This window comes from Tenrec ecaudatus, chromosome 16 (genome assembly GCF_050624435.1).
Source record: "Tenrec ecaudatus isolate mTenEca1 chromosome 16, mTenEca1.hap1, whole genome shotgun sequence".
Lineage (NCBI taxonomy): Eukaryota > Metazoa > Chordata > Mammalia > Afrosoricida > Tenrecidae > Tenrec > Tenrec ecaudatus.
In genome coordinates, this window is record NC_134545.1 from 59,931,279 (window position 1) to 59,951,137 (window position 19,859).

At 37.1% G+C, this 19,859-nt stretch overlaps 1 protein-coding gene across 1 annotated transcript in view; it reads left to right on the forward strand.

Annotated features, from left to right (window-relative positions):
• Window positions 1-18,310, forward strand: part of RTKN2 (rhotekin 2) — a 72,367-nt gene extending 54,057 nt beyond the window's left edge. The window contains exons 10-12 of the mRNA XM_075533434.1: window positions 6,228-6,393; window positions 10,660-10,767; window positions 12,131-18,310. Coding sequence (XP_075389549.1) covers window positions 6,228-6,393; window positions 10,660-10,767; window positions 12,131-12,666 — 810 coding nt within the window. The 3' untranslated portion in view covers window positions 12,667-18,310. The remainder of the gene's footprint in view (window positions 1-6,227; window positions 6,394-10,659; window positions 10,768-12,130) is intronic.
• The last annotated feature ends 1,549 nt before the right edge of the window (window positions 18,311-19,859 follow it).

The following is a 19,859-nucleotide window of genomic DNA, read 5'->3' on the forward strand; positions in this document are numbered from 1 at the left end:
AAATGCTGTCTCTTTATTCAAATATTTTGGACACCGTAAAGCATGACTAATAAAAGCTGTCTTGTCCATTACAGTACCCTCAATTTTGTTCTCAGCTTGTAAAATTACTTCACTATACAGAAGAGTTGAAAGAAATATTACAGCAGTCACCCATCGCCTAGATTCAACAGTTACCATTTTGTATTTTGGTTATTACATTAAAAATTACATATGTTTTTCTCATGGTACTTTTTTGTCACATGTAATAGCTGGTATTCTTTTGTGAAGAAGCACTTTTTCTCTTGGCCAGTAGAGAAGAACTATAACCCCTTGTTAACAATCAGGATAAATGCTTGATTCTTTAATTACTGATTTTCAGGGTAAGAACTCGTGTTATATAATCGCAAGGAAGCCAGTGATAAATGCAGTGAGGACTTCCTTGCTTACTTAAGAATATTCAACACTAGTAAGCTAAACTCTACAAGTAAAACTGTCTTGTTATTATTTCAGATTTTAGTACTTTTCCATTGCTGGTGGGACTCTAAGATCTCTTTGATGCATAATAGTGTTAAACACTGAAATCAGAGGTTCTTCATTTTGGGGTATCTTTCTTGCTTATGGTTTAGACAATAGCAGTGTTGCTTAATGCTACTTGAATAATTATGTGAAAGTATACCTTTTGCAGTTTCTAAAGCACAGCAATAATCGTTCTGCAGTGTTTTGTTTGTTTGTTTTGATCACAGGATCTGTTCTCTAACTCTAATTCCGTCCTTCTAAATAGCAGTTCCTGTAAAGCTAAGTCACTTCATTAATTTTCATAGGAGCCATCTGTGGAAGCAGTCACATTAAGAGAAGAAAAACCTAAATGGTATCTGCCTCCCCTTTTCAATCCAAATTTGAAAGGGTGATTTACTTCAAAGTGACTGCTTCAACTTCAAAAAACTTCACATGAATGTTGTTGAGCAAGACATGCTCAATAATGGGTACTTAACTGGAGCCACAGAACTGCCTCTACATTGTAGAAAGCATTTTATTAGCCAAAGCTTTAGTCAGTGGGGGCTGAGGGTGAGAAAGAGAAGTGTGGGCCTTTGATATCAGTAGTCTTTTCTTGACTTAGATAACTATACCCTGCTGCATTTTAATTAATAATGAAATGTATACTAAGGAAGTCAATAAACACTACCTTATATTATGACCCTGTATGAAATTGCCTCAAAATTCCTTTTAGCCATTATGCTTATCTTGGACCTGGAAAACAAAATGATTATGTAGCACCCAGGGTTTTCTTGTAGTTATTTTTGTCTACTTAACATCTGATACATAGCAACTATTCAGATCGCAAAAGACAGCAAAAATAAACTTCTTTAAACACCCTTTCTCTTGGGAGCATGCCCCTGGTTATATTGACAGAAAATAAAAATAACTCTATACATCGTACCTAATGCTGGTTTAATTTATGTTCCTATTTTATACATTTCAAACAATTGTGTTAAATAATTATGAAAGCAATCTTTGTTATTAAAGTAAATACGATCTGAAGCTTGCTTTCAGTCATCACTTTAATTGTCTTCACCTCTGATTAAGCAGGACTTTAGACAGAGTAGCTTTCAAACAACTTGACATGTTTCCACAGGTGCTATCTTAGTTATTCTTATGACGTGCTTGTGAGTGGAGTGTGAAATAAGTAACATCTCCGCATTATAGATCAGAAAGCAGGCACTTGTGGACTTACACCTTTTTTCATACTTGTGTTTTATTTTTAAATTGTTTCATAGGAAATTTCAAGATAATGAATAGAAGAATGTAAATGAACCCATGTGTGCACATCCATGCTGCCCCACCAGAATCATTTTGAAGGAAATTCTAGAGACCATACCATTTTCCCCCAAGCTCATCATTTTTTAAACTAGGTTTTGTTTGTTTTGCAATCAGGCTCTAAGTAAGGGGTGTCCCTTCTCTCCCTGCCCTTCTTTATCTGCTTCTCGTCCTCCCTCCCATTTGCTTGTTAAGGAACTGGGCCATTTATCTTTTTTTTTTACATTTGAAAATTCATGCTTAACATATATTGTTAAGTATATGAAATTCTCTTTTTTTTACATTTCATTAGGGGCTCATACAACTCTTATCACAATCCATACATATACATACATCAATTGTATAAAGCACATCCATACATTCCCTGCCCCAATCATTCTCAAAGCATTTGCTCTCCACTTAAGCCCTTTGCATCAGGTCCTCTCTTTTCCCCCTCCGTCCCCGCTACCCCCTCCCTCATGAGCCCTTGATTATTTATAGATTGTTATTTTGTCATATCTTGCGCTGGGCCATTTATCTTACAGGGTGTTCTAGAGTCTACATTTTGCTGAAGATTGTTGTTTTATTAATTTTTAAAAATCAGCTTTAGGTTGGTTTGTAAGAACACGTCGTTGAAAGTATTGTGCACTTTCTGTTGATGTTAACATAGGTGAGAGCCTTTCTCTCACGAGGAACTTCAGAATGATGCTATTTCGCCGTGAATAATTAATTGATTGATTAGCAGGTGTACTTGTGCTTCCCCACCTAGTTGGTCATGCTGAGGTACTGTGATCCTGCTTTGTGGGAGAGACAGGACAAATGCTTGGTTCTTTGGCATTAACTCACAGCTTTTCTAGCAATCAGGTGCTTCCCCAGAATCCTTTAAAAATGACCAATGAGTTGTTGTTCAAATAACATTATGAATTTATGAATCGAAATGCATTTTGTGTAAAAACATATTGCTATCGTTGTCCTTATTGATGCTCAGGTGGTCTCACCTTTGCTAGTGGAAGCTTCTCAAAATGATTTCTTTTTCTTTAAATTTTATTTTTGAGAACATGTAAAGCAAAAATACTTGGTTTGTATACGTACAGCTAAGTGGCATTAGTTACACATGGCGAGATTTTGTGGCACCTACTTTGGACATGATGTCAGGAGAGACCAGTCCCTGGAGAAGGACGTCGTGCTTGGGAAAATAGAGGGAGTGGAAGCCTAACAGGAAGGCCCGCAGCAAGGTGGACAGACGCAGTGGCGGTAACAGCGAGCTCAGACATAGAACAGTTGTGAGGACGGTGCACAGGGTCACTGTGAGTTAGAGCCGACTGGCTCTAACACCTGACAGCAACCATTCTCTTCCTCCTCCTCCTCCTCCTCCTCCTCCCTCTGATGTTTACCTCCCTCATTAACTTACATTCTCTGCCCGCAAAGTTCTGATATAACCCCTGTTGTTAATCTGACCCTAGATGGTCAGTTGTTGAAAGAGCATGATGCTGAAGGCAGACCATTCCCCTCATTAAGCAAAGCTGTTACTCGATCGTAGGAAGACTTCCGTGAATATTTTGGTGGAAAGTGTATGAAAGATGATCTCTGGCAATAGTTTCAGGAATTCATCCGCCTTCCATGGCTCCAGAAAGTCTCGGCTCCATGAGGATTAGAAATTCTGTTCCATATTTTCCCCGTTTGATCAGAATTCTTCCACGGGATCTTTGAATGAAACTTTCAGAAATGTTCATTCTTACCATGAAGTTCTTCTCAGTTCTTGGCAAAGATGCAGGTTCGTGAAGGCTCAACCTGAGTCCTGAATCCCTTTGACACACCCTCCAAATCGTTGATTTCGGGCAGGACAAGCTGTCCTGGGATCATCTTACACATTGACTAACCCAGGCTGGGAATTAGGCATTTTTCCAAGGATCTAGAATTTCTTTAGAAAGAAATAATACTCCTAGTCTGGGTGCTAAGGCTAAAAACAGTATCAGTTGCCATGGAATTCATTGATCCTGCCTCACAGTGACCCATGTGGGTCAGAATAGACCTGTGCGCCGCAGGGCTTCCAGTGTTGGCACCAGGCCTTTGGAGGCAGCTCTGTGTGCCTCTGACCCTCGAACCTCTCAGTTTGCTTCCAAGCACATAAACCAGCTGTACCACACAGAGAATCCCTATCTGACAGTTAGGAGGGTTCATTCCGCAGTGGATTTTTGTTGTTGTTGGTAAATCATATCAAAAATACAATTTTTTAAAATTCATAAATCTACTTCTGGCCTAGTAATTTTCCATTGTCCACAGAAATGGAGAGGTGATATAGAGTTTTAACTTGGACTAATTAATAACCTAAAAAAAGAATACTTAATAGCCTAAAAGAGACTTTAATTTGAATTTATCATTTGTTATGTTTTATTGATATCTTCTTTGTCACATAATCTCTTAATTAAGTTTCCCATTAATTAAATTATATGAGATAAAATATAAAGTGTAAATGTTTTATATTTCACTTATACTTTTTTAATAACTTTCACATTTTAAAATTTTAATTGGATATGGTTATCAGAGTTAATGGAGCACGCAGTGTTTATGAGTACCGTATATACTTGTGTATAAGCCCGGTTTATCAGCACATTTGTAATGCCGTTTTTGTGGTAAAATTAGGTGCCTCTGCTGATATGTGGGTCGGCTTATACTCAAGTAGATGTGGTATATTGTTGCATTGCGTTTTCTTGGAAGGATATGAATGATTCACTTAATCAGATTTTCTGTGTAGCTGTTTTCATTTTAAATGATACCTCTGCAGTATGCTAAATACGCATTTCCATGTGTAAAAGTCACATTTTCATAAATGTCAAATTCATTTTAATCCTATGTAGAAAAGTCATTAGAAATGTGTATTAAAATGGTTTGGGGAGGAGAATACAATTTAAGCAATAAGATTTTTTTAAAAAACCAGCAATAAAGGGTGGCCTCCCCATCCCCACCCTTACCCCCTCTGTGATTCAGCCGTTAATTAGATAGGGCAGCATATCAATGATTTTTTTGGAGCCTAAGTCATTTTCTGCTAGTGATAACAAGCTGTATATTTAAAGAGGTGATTACATGTTTCAGGCTCCAAGGATACCATTTAAGGCAGCATTTTTATATTGTATAAATAATTACTTACAAGAGTTAATTCACAAGGTTTATTACCAAGTCGTAGGAATGTAAAAAGACCCTATTGTGGTAAAATTAAAATGCTGGCCATAAGCCCCATTATCATCCACTGACAACTCACACTCCTGCATGTCTAGAGTGACAGGACAGGCTAATTAGCTCGTAAGATCGCTGCCATCCTTACGTTGTGTGATACTCCAAGGGATCGCACTTCTATTGCAACTTTGTGCAGCATACCGAGCTGTTGCGTCAGTCCTTCACCCAAACACAACCAAATACTAGTCCTAACGAAATACTATTTTGGATATGCCGAATTAAATACAATCTGAAAAATTCATCTATTTCTTTTTACTTTAATAACTACCACTACTAGAAAATGTTCTGTTGAGTAGGAACCTTGCGTGATATTCAGTTGGAGAGTGCTGTTCTAAACTGTGAAGTAAATCAGGCAACCCAATCTATTTGCACATGGCATCTATTTCTATTCCAAACTTCCCACTCTCCCAATATTCCTTAGCCTAAACGACATGGCAGTGGAGCGTCCTTTGTATATAACTTGGAAATAGACATCTGTCTCCTACACGCGGACATATTTAAGTGTGATCACAACGCCGTGTACATCGTGCCCCTCAGTTAATATGGCTGAGTCAGCAGGAATGAAACCTTGGTCTTTGTTGTGTCATTTGAAAGAATCGTGAATTCTGCCATTGCCAGAGTTAATAGCGCTTTATGGATCTTTACTTATGAGCTTCGTAAATGAGTACTACATACAAAATAAATGTTAGTGAGGACGCCTAACTGTTGTGCTGCAGTAAACACTAAGTTATGGTTTTACTGCCTGAACTGATAATACGGTATTTCGTACATGAATATGAAAATAAGAAATATGCTTTTACTGATATTTTTTATTGCTGTTGGAAATATAGTTAACGTATCATCCACTTTACAATTTTGACATTGCTGTACTTGTTTTATTACAAATTTTAAGATGTATATAAAAGACAGCAAACTCCCGCTTGAACTGAGCTCAAAACAGAGGTTATGTTTTAATCTCATGTGATTTGCATAACTGCGATATGTAGCGTGCGGTGAAACATTACTTCGGCTTTTTTAATAAAAGAACGCTTTTAAAAACCGTCTACATTTGAGTTTGAATATTAAAAATTCTCAAAATTACATATTTTAAATTTCAAATGATCAGCAATAAGGTTTATAATTACCTCTGGTATAAATACGGTTGCTAAGCAATAAAACATTTGTTTGATCATTAGAGAAATAATTCTCTTGTAAAACCCCAATTTTGTCCTAATTTGTAGGAAACTAGAATTCGGGCAATGAACAAGGATGCCAAGAAAAGAATCCATATTTTCTCTGTCATCAACCCTGGGGCTGGACAGGGCATAACTCAGACTTTTTCAGCAGATAGTAGAGAAGATCTGCAGAAGTGGATGGAAGCCTTCTGGCAGCATTTCTTTGATCTTTGTAAGTAGATGTTTGGATTAGTAAGCAGTATATTTTAGTAAGCATGAAGAGAGGCACACAGCGATCTGAATATTAAAATTACAGTCTGACTGTTGGATAAAGATGGCTTTCTTGGGTGCTTTTTAACAAGATGGCCGGCCACCATCCCTGTCTCTGTGCTCTTTTTCCTCTCAACTGCTCCCCAGAGACATGCTTTAGTAGCCCTGTGAGTGCCTAGCATCTCTGTTTATCATTTAAGTTGTAGAAGCCCCTAAAACAATCAAGCGACATTTTCTCAAAATACTAGCTTTTAACAGCTCTAAGAAATGTGTTTTATCCAGGGATAAGGAGCCATTTAAGAAGTAAAAAAACTTCTCCAGGATGCTGAATCTTGAAATATTCAGAGAAGCCTCGTTTTTATGTAACCTTCTGTTAGCTGCAGACTCATTAGAATATCATCCTGGACCTCATCCAAAGAGATTTTCTTTAACTGCACATATGGTTTTTCAGTCGCAATAATACAATCAATCCAGTGGTGTGGATTATAAAAACAATGTGATAATCATGTTCTAGTGTATAAAGTATGTGGGGTTCTAATTTTATTTTTCAAGGAAATATTTCACCAAGCAAATATTAAAATTTTAGCAGTTATTTTACTTTCTTGCTAATAAACTGAAGACCTGATTTGTTAGCTACAACTTTATATTGGAAATGTAAAGTAATAACGAAGGTTATTTCTGACCAAAGGGAGCCTACTATTATGTCCAACATTCAGGTCTTTGAAATGCTTTCCTTTAGACTCAATCACAAAGTAGAGAAATACTTTGTTTGGAGGGGTTTGTTTGTTTGTTCTCCAATGCAGCCATTTCCAAACAGTTAAAAATTATTTCTGCAGCTCCTGCAAGTATCCTCTGACATTTGTCCTGGTCACATAATAGGTTGAGGAGAGGGGCAAGCCAGGGAGCCAGATGTATTGCTTACTCCCGTGTACTGAATGGATTCTTCTCTCTCCTAACACCCGTGTGGGGCAGCCATTCTTTTCCTCTGCTGTAGAGATGAGAAACCTGAGGCCTGAGGTGATTGCCGGTTCGCTGCAGGCAATCCGAGAACTCCCTCCAATCCTGGCACTCTTGAATTCTTTAGGCCCCTCTTTTCTGAACCACTCTCCGTAGACGTGCAGAAAATGCTCATGGACTCTACTTCTTTACTTTGAAATTTCAGTAGCTCTTAAAGCATATAATTCACTACGCAGCAGCTGCCCATAACTTTTGTTGATCCCAGCAAAATTGCTAACTGGTTGACTAAATGCTCGGATTTCGAGAGATTGTTCTGGTATTTTATAATTTCTCTGTGCATAAAAGCAGGAAGGACGGGGGTACATGACGGGAGAAACATAGAAGCAACGTAGTCTGGATCTCAGCTACAACTGGATTGCGATCTCCTGTTTGCGTTCTGTAGATATGTGAGACCATTTGCCATGCTTGAGAGAGGGGTAGAGGGGTAAGCATCTCATGACATTTTTGTACTGTCAAAGTAATAAGAAAGTGATGACAACTGGGTTCTCAAGTCTGGTTATTTCTTTAGTATTTAATGCTTCTTGGATAAAATCCTCCTATTTAATTTTCAAAGTACAAATTCTATCTAAAGTGTTCTTACACTTCAGCATTCAGTGTGTTTGAAGAGATGGAGCCAAGAAGGAAGCATTTAAACTAAAAATTGACTTGTGTTTTAAAATCTTTTGCCCTTCTACTGGTAGGTAGGTGTAAATCCATAATCTTGGTTCCAGGTACAGTGTGCCAACCAAAATCAAAGATATCCCAAACCACTTCCACTGCCATCAAGTTGAGTCCAACCCATAACAACCTTGTCTGCAGGGTATCTGAGCCTGTAATTCTCCCCTGGAGCAGCTGCTAGGTTTGAACCACCAACCTTGTGGTTTTCAATCCAGTGCTTACCTGACAGTGCCACCAGAGTACCTTTCAAATCGAAGAAAGAGCAAACCAAAGAGTAATTAATATTTGGACCAGTGTTCAATTGTTTGGTTTCACTTGAAGAATGAAAAACCAGGAAGACGGGATAAATAGCCTCATGAGGAAACATTGAGAGAATCAGGTTTAGTTAGCCTAGGGAAGGACAGAAGGACTAAGGGAGGGCGAGGAAGAAGGCAATGAAGAGCAATTCTTCGTATTTGAGAGCGAGAGCTAACAAACACCTAAGAAGAATGACGTTTGCTCGGCGTGCTCAAAAGCAATGGTTTTGGGAGTGATGGGTCCAAGACACAGCAACTCGAAATAGAATTTGAACATGAACTCCCCCAAATTTAATGAGAGAGAGTCCCGTTATCAGCTTAGCATAATGGCTCATTTTGACTGGGAACACTGTAACAATAACTAGTATTGTAGGCAACATCCTCAATGTATACATTGTTTTGTGAGTAAAATATAGCCATTTAATATTTCATATTGAGCCTTTGTTTTCATGTTAGCATACTATCACGTCTAACCATGCATACTAATTTATTCAGTGGCAAAAATAAATGTTTCCATTGTACAGCTTTTACCAGAGAACATGCTTCGTTTGCACCTCTGACTTCAGTAGCACACAGGATAATGTGGCATTATATCCCAATTTTCAACATGATTAGTATTCTGCTACCAGTTTAACAATGAAAAGCTTTCATCTATCAATGCAGAGAAAATACCGTACTTAATAATTTGTCTAAGACGACAGAGAGATGTTTGTTAATGTAAAATACTTTATTATTTTCCCACTAGATAATGGTTGTTTGTTTTGTTTTATGCTTCCAAGAAGCAAAATCTAGCTCTTATATATTTATCTTTAACAGGAAGTAAAGGGCCAGGAGTAAGATCAGATTTCAGATTCTCCTAGATTTTAATTCTAGAGAGCAACATTTGAAGACTTGTATTGAAGGTTTTATTCTCTTTATGAGTTGCTGCATGGGCTATTTGAAATTCTTACTTATAAATAAATAAATGTGTGGTCCATATTTAGCATTGTAACAAAACACACTGGAAGGGATTTTTGTTTATTCTTTCTTAATTGTGTAAGGTGCTGAATTTCACATTCATATATATGTTACTATGACTCATTGGTAGACCAAAAACAGCACAAATGGATCGATCACTTAAAGAAAAATGAAATATCTAATTTTTAGCCGTGGAAACCTCGTTACATTGGATATTAAATATGACTACTGAGAACATAATAAAATCATCGGTCATAAATCAGTCTAAAAAGGCACCCATGGATTACATTTACTATTCTACCCATAGATATAATGTAGTAGGATATGTATAATAAGGTATAAGAATGGGGAACCCGAATAACCGAGTTCTGTGCTATGTAATCCATAGATAGAAGCAGCTACTCTAGTGGCTCTCTCTCATGCAGGGTCATAATAAGTGTTAAAGATTAAAATTTGGGGCATCCAATCAGGAGAAAAATAAAAGTTTTGTTTTAAAATGAAAGCAGTAAATAATTTACAAGAAAATTAATATTTCCCATGTTTATTTAAATTACTATTTGAAATTAATTATTTAAGAGCTTTTTTTCCCCTTATCCTAAATTTGTAATGACTTTAAAATAGCCTTCCTAAAATAAATTAGAAAGAATTGTATCAATAGTGGTAGATCTGGGAAACCTACCTGTAAGTGATAATACAGAATTTTTCTAGAATTAGGTAATTATGAAAAGCGTTTTATGCCCATCCTAAAGAAAATCATTGTTAAATAAGCAGTATTTCTTAATTAAAATTTTTATAGTTAAAGCCATTTTTAAAAGCCACCATTCATTTTTTCCCACTTCTTTTATATGTGATTTTATTTTAGGGGATTTTTACCCTTCAACTCTTAAATACTAGATGTTATCTTAACTATTAAAAAAGAAAGAAAGAAAAGAACTGTTAAAAACACCATAAATTGACATTTTAAGTAATTATTGACTGTTTAGTAATATAGGATACTTTATAGCCTGGAGATCTTTAACTTTTGTACATAGAACTTTATTTTTGAAATAGAGTACCCTTATGCCTTGTCTTGGACTTTGAAATTAGAGGTAGGACTAGATTGTGTTTAATTTGCTAAAGCAAAATTTCTAGACTCATTAATATTATAATGTTTCACACGTTGAAGGGTATTTATTTATCTTTGAGGATTGCCTCAGTTACCTTTCTTATCCCCCCCCACAAAAAATGTTTCTCAACTGAAAATAAAATGTCTGTCTTCACATTTATTTTTTAAATTAGCCTGCTTTTTCTGTCTTTCCTAGGCCAATGGAAGCACTGTTGTGAAGAACTTATGAAAATTGAGATTCTGTCGCCACGGAAACCGCCTTTGTTCTTGACAAAAGAGGCGACCTCAGTCTACCATGATATGAGTAAGTGGGGTTTGTCTTTCTAAGCTGCAGGGTAACAAAAACAACATTGTCCATACTCAAGCAGCTTATTCTAATGACATTAAAATGCTAACATTTCCAGGGCACAGTCAAAATGAATGAAAAAAGACTGTGATTATAGACTGAGGAATTCATGTTTAATAGATGAATTAATACAAAATTAATGAATACACATTTTTCATAGTTTGAATGCTTAAGATCAAACACATTTTTTAAGGCTTCACAGTGAATAAAGGTGCAGTGGAAATAAATATTAGCTGAGGAGCTGATGAAAGTTCGGAAAATGTAAGCTTATAAATTCTAAAATAAAGTCGTGTTCACTTTTCTGTATGTTATTACATTTGTTTCTGTAAGTAGACTTGGTAAATGAATATTAATGAATGGAAGCTTTCATCTCTGTCCAAATAAAAGTGGTTAAGTTTAATACTTAAGAAAATTTTAAATTTCTAGACTCATTAATATTACATTGTTTCACACGTTGAAGGATATTTATTTATCTTTGCAGGATTGCCTCAGTGTTGTGAACAAGCACAAGTCACTGATAAATTCTAGTCTAATTTACCTCCCAGGTACCTGTAGTTACATATGCTTGAAAATGTTAGGTAAAAAATGATGAATTTGGTTGTTTTACACATTAAAAATATACCAATGATTTGCTTAAAAAGAAAGATGTCTTAGTTTTCCCAAGGAAAATTTCAACTTACACCCTTATCATCTCCGTGGTCTAAGAGCTTTATCTATTTTCATGGTGTGTGTTTGTTTGTTTTGGTGTGTTTTTGTTTGTTTCACTCTTACTTCCCTGGTATTGGGGTTTGGGTTTTGGTTGTTTTGAGGGAATGGTACCTTTTAACAGAGAGTGCTGATTTAGAAGAACAGTACTAATCCAATTACTGGTAGTCCTAGTTTTTATGTCAGGCTTGCCTGGAAGTCAGAATAAGTTTTAAAATCTAAGAAAAAATGTCTAACAAATACTGAATCTATACTCACTCATTTCCGTCGAATCAATTCTGACTCAGAGTGACTTGATAGAGGATAGACTGTCTGTGGATTTCTGAGACTGCTGACCTGTGGTTAGCAGCCCCATAGGCTACCGGGACTGCAGACTCAAACAACCTCACTCCTTTGAAGTCTGGATTGCACTCATTTTGTTCAGTGTGTGTGTAGGTGGAGCAGGTAGGCTCTCAACTAATTAGGTTTATTTTTTAAAGTAAACGTTTCATCACTTATACTAGTCTAAAATTTTGATAACCATTTTTTATTAGCATATTTGTTTCAAAAATAAGAATTTACCGAGGTATGCTATTTTTGAAATTTTCCCTTATATTTGTACCTTAAATTATCGCAGGCATTGATTCTCCAATGAAACTTGAAGGCTTAACTGATATAATACAAAAGAAAATTGAAGAAACAAACGGGCAGTTCCGGATTGGTCAGCATGAGGACTCCTCACCCCCTCCATGGGCCTTACTCTTTGATGGTAGTCATCACCTGGCGGTTCAGAAGAAGGTGTTGTCTCCCCCAAGGGAGCAGTTAGAGGACGGGAAAGGGAAAAAGAGGCGAGCTCCCCCACCGCCTTCTGATAAGCCTCCGTTTAGCTCAAAAACGCAGTCCCACAGCGAACAGGTGGCCAACGACAAGATGGAGAAAACAAATCTACCTCGGACCTCACCTTCGGATGCCAGATTGGCCACCCTCGTGCCGCACCTGCAGAAACCAAGGGCGGCTCTTCGAAAATTCCCGCCTCCCAGGAAACACGGTGCAGCTGATGTGGCGCGCACAGACCCTGAAACCAGGGTTGAAGCCAAGCCATTGCCAGCGCCAAGGCAGAAATCCACCAAAAACATCTTGGACCCTAGATCATGGTTGCAGGCACAAGTATAGAAGACACTTAATGTGTAACACATTTGTCGACATCTACAGCTCCGAGGTTTTAATTCAGAGGCCCTATAGCTGTACTGATATGACAATATGTAGGCAAATGTGACCATGATTTACATCAGTAATTAACAAGCTGGTGTAGAAAATGTGTCAGTGACCCCCCCAGCAGAGTGTCAGAGTCAGTTTCGAGTTTATATCCTACTTGTTGGGCCTGTTCGTTTATTCTTAAAATACTTCCAGGCAATAAACAAGCTCGCGACAGAAGAAAGTGTTCACATTTCTTTTGGGGAGAGACTCTGTAGGCCTTTAAAATGTGTTAAATATGAGCCATATTCTCATGGTGAGAATTTTAATAGTAACGGAATGTTTCAAAAGTTTTATTCAAGCCACAAATTATAGAGTCCACCCAAGAAAATTTTCTTCTTAGCATTCTGGAATTCTCATCTAATGGTTCCCTGGCTCTCGTCTATTGTTCAACTTGCTAGTTTATAGGCTTGACCTTTTAAATTCCTGAGAAACATTTTGGAATATTAAATTCTTCCATCTTTAAAGAGAATTTTTAATATGTTTTTCAAAGTTTGTTTCTTTGATGAGCCCCAAAATCCTGTTGACATTAATCTTATTAGTGAAGCAGAACATTTCTGAATTTAGGAAAATGATAGATTTTCATCTCTTTATACTATGCGTGGTGTTAATTTCCATTGTGACTTTGGAATTTGAGGAAGTAGATAGCTGATTAACACCTTAAAATTCATTTAATAGTTATTTTAAAAGCAGATGGCAGATTGTAAAAATGTTACAAAATTTGGCCATGGTAATGATTTTTAGGATTCCTGCCCCCTCTCCTAATTAGATTTCCTTTTTCTAGTAAGTTTTGATGTCTGCTATTGATATTCTTCAGTTGAAGTCATCTTCTTAGAATAGTGGCATAGGAGGTCATTTCCATAGCAACTAATCAGAGTGACCCAAACAGGATGATGACATCAAATGAAGAATAAATGGCAAGAAGATGAATACTTTAAAAGGACAAATATTATGTTTCTTGCAATAAATGTAAATAAGAGCTTAACAGTTTTGAAAATTTCATCAGAATTTCCAAATAAAATCATTTCCATAGGGTATTGGCACAACGATCACACTGGAAGAAAGAAAAATATCTGAATTACTGCCCTTCGTGTGTGAGCTGCAATCTCGTGAAAGCTCACACGAGCTCTATTTGGGTCAGAACTACATTATTATAAAGTAAAATGAACACTTGTCAAGATAACTTACTAATTTAAATGGGACCTTTTATTATTTTTAGATAGCAGTCCTCCCCGCCTCCCTCCTCCCGCAGAATGACATAACTGCCTCGTTACTTTCGTATTGGTCCAGGACTCCTCGTAAGAATTGCGCCCTGAGAGCCTAAGCATGCGGGAGGTCTGAGGGCTGGCAGCACTGGGTAGACTTGCCCAGAAGAGCCCCAGCGTAGCTCAGAGACAGTAGAACATGTATGACAGCTTGGGGAAGTAAGGGTAATTTATTTTCCAAGTCGGAAGGGCTCGTAGAATTCTAATGTGATGACTGTTTTCATAAATGACATTGAAAATCAAAAGGAAGAAGTTTGGTTTTGGGGGGTTTTTCCTTTTTTCTAAATCTCAGTTCTGTTTTAGACAGCTTTTGTGACTGTTGCTACCACGAAATTATGGAGCTGGGAGCTGCTGGTGTCGGAGGAATTCCTTTTATTCAGAGTTGGTGACTTCTTCTGTAACAAAATGGTATTAAGACGTTCAGTCTATCCTTGCCCTTTTCCCTCATACAGAGTTTAGCAGAAAGGATCCAAGTTATGCAGGGAAGAACATTTCTCCACAGCAAACTTGCTTAGCAGCTGTGCCCCATGTGGAAGTTCACAGACACGATTGAAGTACTTCCTGCAGACCCTCCTAGGGGTGCCAAGGGCTCCCCACCCCGCCCCTGGAACGGATGTTTTGCTAGTTTTGTTCCTGAAACGCCTATTTCTCCACAAGCTACAAAGTCTATGAAATCATCCCCAAGCTCTTTGCTGCAAGTTCTTAACTAAACCCACTGCCATCGAGTCAGTTCTGACTCATGGCGACCCTATATAGGACGCGATACAACTGCCCGTGAGCGGTTCCGAAACTGACTCTTTAGGGGAGTAGAAAGGCCGAAACTGCGGACCTTCTGGGTCGCAGTCCAACGCGTAACCACAATGCCACCAGGGCTCCATATCCTCTGACCATTAATCAAACCCAGAAAAGCTGTTGATCCGTCAAGTCCGATACATGGCGGCCAGCCCATGTTAGTGGAGTGGTTAACTGTCAGCACACACACACACACCCAAGCCCCCGTGACTCCCTTTTGCCCTTGTTAAGTGCCCTCAAGTAGTTTCATACTTAGCGACCTCACGTACAACAGAAGGAAGTGCAACCAGTCCCCACCATCCTGTCACAGATGTTGCAATGTTTGAGCCCCTTGTTGCAGCCACTATGTGGAGCCGTCTTACGGAAGGTCTCCCACCTCTTTGATGCTCCAATGCTTTACCAACTATGATGGTAAATGCTAGTTTACTCCCCTGCAACGGGGATTTCTTTCTTTCTTTGCGTTTCAGATATTTTTTATTTCTTCAAATTTATTTATTAGTAGTGACTAAAATTAAAAAAATAGATTTGTCCCATCATCCTCGTGATCATCGTGGAAATGGCTTTAAGAGAAAACTGATCAGATGCACATTACTGCTTCACAGTTTCAACCAGTAGGTAGTGGCCATTGATCTCTACAGCCAACCGTCTGCCAAGAATGCTTGAGCTACGTTATCTAATGCAACATGCCTATTCACAGGGGCAAGCCTGCTAGGAAATAACATATGTGAACTTAGTGATTTTATCATACAAGACCAGCACAAAGGCACCAGGGTATTTCTAAAGCAAAATTGGGTTTTTTCTCTTCATTCACAAACGTATATATTGAATTAAACGTTTTGTCAATGAATTGGTCATAAGTATTTTCTCATTTCCTAAACCAGAAGTTTATGGCAGAGAAAATGAATGGCATGTAGGAAAAGATGTTTCAGTTCTTTTATGAGCTGACTTTTCACATTCTGTGTTGCCCTTTTAATTTGTTTCTTGATAGATGAAGACTATAACCTTGAAACAAAGAGTTCGCAGTCAGATCATGGTAATATTGTAATTGGAGAAACATAGTAGAAACAATAGCTGTTTCATGATAACATGGTAATTCTAATGATCTGAAGATAATGTTTTAGACAATTACATTTACATTTCAAGCACGGGGATATAAATTACTTAGAACAGCATTATGATATCTTTTCACTGCCACAAAGTGGCAAGCCGTTTGTTTAGACATCTTGCAAGGACAAAGAAGGCATTTTGTTAGTATATCCTCCTAAGATAGTGTCTCAAAAAGATCAGGCATGCCAATTCTTGCTGAGTTTTGTTAAATCCCCCTTCCCTGTCTGCAGAGCTCTATGACCTCTTTTAAATAGATGTGAATGTATGTGGAAAACAAAATCCATTTATTAGAAATGTCTTATCTATACCCTTTAGGGTTCTAAATGTATTTTACCTGGGATTATTTAATAAAAATGGAAGTTGCTGTGATTAGGGACATCCCATGTAAAAGTAGGTGATGCAATCAAGTATTTCTTCAGGACCTCAGCCACCTACCGAGAAGTTAATTAATTCCATCTAAAATGGAATTATAGGGCGTTTTGGTGCAATTTATGTTAAATGCCACTGGAATGTAATCACCTGGGTTGCCATGAAGGCGGACGGGTGCTAGATAAGGGACACAGCACCAGGAACCAGAAGAGAAGTGCTTTTGCAGGAAAAATGCCTATCCCTTGGGAGAATTTATCAGGATGCATTGTCTTTTTGAAGAATGAATTATTGAACAGTAATTAAAATTTAACTGATGGCCATTTGTATTGTAGTAGTTATCTTCAGTTTTCTATTAGCTTTATACTACAATGTAGATAGAGTTGACTTTTGTACTTAATTTCAGGGGCATTGCTCTTTTTTTAAATGTTTGCATGTTTATGGGTAATTGCTTCTTTTCCTTGCTAATAGTTTATAGGAAAACCATTGACTGGATCTTGTATATTTTTATTTAACCTTGGTAGGATGTTCCCTTTGGATAACTAAATTACAAGAGTTCATTTGAATATACATTTAGAGGATTGTTTTATACGACTAGCTAGTGTGATTTATTTGCATTGTGTTTATTTTTTATTAAATATGATCAAACTTCTGGATTAAAAAGTATTAACACCATTACAACATGGATGCACATTCTTTTACAGCACCAGAAATATTTGGTAAGAAGCCTAAGATGTGTGATGACAATGTCTATACATTGAAAGAGCTGATTTATAGAGACATTGTATAGCCTCTTAGAACAGACCTATGACAGCCCTCTGTTAGAAGAAAAGAGTGTATTGGTATCACTTTAATCAGAAATGATGTACCTAATGACTGGTAGAGTTATATAAGAATAACATCGTGATATCTTTAGTCTAATTAATAAAATACAATCATTCTTTTGGCGTACTCTTTTAAAAGCCCATTGATGGAGCCTTTCTTTTAGTTAATGATCTGGAATTTCCCCAGAGCCTACATCACTGATAATAAATTAGGCACCTAAAATAGCCAGTCACCATTAGCCACAAGGAGACTCTATTTTAATGTGCCTTTCTCAGTACTTAATTTACCCCTGAGGAACACCTCAGGGGAGGGGGAAAGAAATGAGCGAGTCTGCCTCAGTGATAGTGCCTGATCATTTTATCTCGAAATCTGTATTATGACCCAAAATATTTAACATATTTTAGGGGAGAACTTGATTTTCTATAAGTACAGTGGCCTATTTGGTGCAGTCAGGTAAACAATTCCTTAAGGTTTATTTAGCAAAAGAAAAAAACAAAACACTACAGAAATAGTAACAAACATGTTTATCAGTAGAAAAGGAGCAATCCTGGCATGTTTGAAAATTAGATTGGTAGGCTAGATCATTAAAAAAATTTTTAATTACACTTTAAATTGCATCTCTTTCAAAAGGGGAAAATTTTCAAATTATAATGGAATACAGGATTTATGAAGTCACTGAACCTTGATGAACCCAAGAAATGATTGCCCTAAAGTAATTTTTAAGCCAAAATTATTCCTTGAGGTCCCTAAAATCAATGGTTTGCCTTACCTACTTTAAAAAGGAAATTTTAAAAGTATGCTTTGAGTAATAATGCTCTTTTAAGAACTATCTTTGTGGGTTCCGATTGGCACCAGTAGCTCAAAAGAATAGATGGGAACCCCAGAAGTCAAAGGATTTATGTAGGTGGAGGAACAATTCAGAAAAAGAGGGAAAATGGTTGAATATAATCAATGCCACAGTCTTGTACGTAAGGAAATGAGTTGGCATATCTTTGCTGGACATATTCACAACAAATACAATTTTTAAATTATAGCTATTTGCTTTGAAAGATATGGTAGTCTCTTGCTGTAACTACTAAAATAAGTAAATGGAAAGATCTTGAATATGAATTATACTGTTATAAGCATGTGTCAAGATACCTAAATTGTTTTATTGAAAATGTGTCAATATTTTTGTTTATCAAAAGAAAAATTTGTAGCTGATGAATGAACCCATTTTGTTGAACTTGACCGTCTTAATAAATTAATTTTGATTAATTATGATAATTGTGCAGTTTTATATTGTGATGGAAATATTAAGAGGAATTCCTCTATTGCCTCAAATATTAAAACAGTTAAAATTCATGATGTATTCTGTGAAATCGGACATTATGTGATGTGGATGTCATAGAAACCATATTATATGCAATAGTCCCCAGATTACAAATGGGTTCCAGTCCTCAATCTGTAAGTCAACTCTTTCCTAGGAACAGCTAAGCACTACTTTCCCTAATACTAGTCAGCTAAATGATTATATGTGTTTATAGCTTACCTTTCTATGCATAAAAATATTAAACACTTCAAGATACATGAAAACATCTAACAATGTTTGATGGAAATCACAAAGTAGCACCTGTTATCACACATCATTGTTTGTACCTTGAATTTTTAATAGGCTTTAGGGGGTTGGAATTAATGGATGTGTGTTCAGTTGAATGTTACTGAAATGGACAGTAGATGGCACATGCCTGCGCACACAGTGTTGAATTTCTAAGTCAGATATTTTCTATTTTGTTACTGTTTAAACATATACAGCCATTGCTAGCAGAATAAAAGTCCAAACCTCTTTCCATACAGAACTTATTGCAACCCAGATCCAACCTGCCATACATTACCAGACACTTTTCCCACCTGCTGTTCTGAGCTTTTTACCTGTGTCAATGTATTGTTTCAGCTTTCCGTCATGTTCTTATGCGATCCTGTTTTCCTAGAATGCCTTTCCTCTCCTCGTGCGACTTCCCTCGAACGCAGAGCCACCAACCTTTGCTCATTCTTCCACTGGCTTGTTTATTGGCACCGCCTGCTCCACCTGTTGACGACCTTCCCTGTAACAGTGAAACTGGTTGGTTTGACTCCATGGTGGCTAGTTTGTTGCTCCTTCACCTTGTTTTCACTTAGTTCATACAAGCCAAATGTGCTCTTCTAGCAACAGATCCATAGTTCATGAGCCACAAAATCTAAGATCAAAGGTGAGAAATGTGTTGGAGCTTAAATTCTGAGCACCCAGTAGACGGAAGGGTATGAAAGTCCCGAATCCACGGGAAATAAGCCTCATTGACCATCCTCAGAGCACCGGCCAGTGATGTGAACAGCCCTGCCCTTGCGCAGACTGCTCCAGCAAGTGAACCGTCATTTGGTTTTCCTTTCAGTCCATTTTTAAAATTTAAATCATTTGATTTGGGGCTTGTACAGCTCTTATCACTGTCCATAATACACCCATTGTGTCGAGCACATTTGTATATATGTTTTAGCCCATTCTTACTTTTAATTTTTTTCTTTTGGATTGATTCTTTTCTATTTTTAATTTTGTTAGTGTTATTGGAGGTTTTAATGTATGATTTTCTTCATAGGAAATTCAGGATAGGCAAATCTATAGAAACAGTAACTAGAATGAAGGTTTCTTTGAGTTATTACGGAAAGCTGGGGTGGGGGCGGGGCATAACAACTAATAAATGCAAAAGTGAAGAACAATGTTTTATAATTGGTACATGAATTATG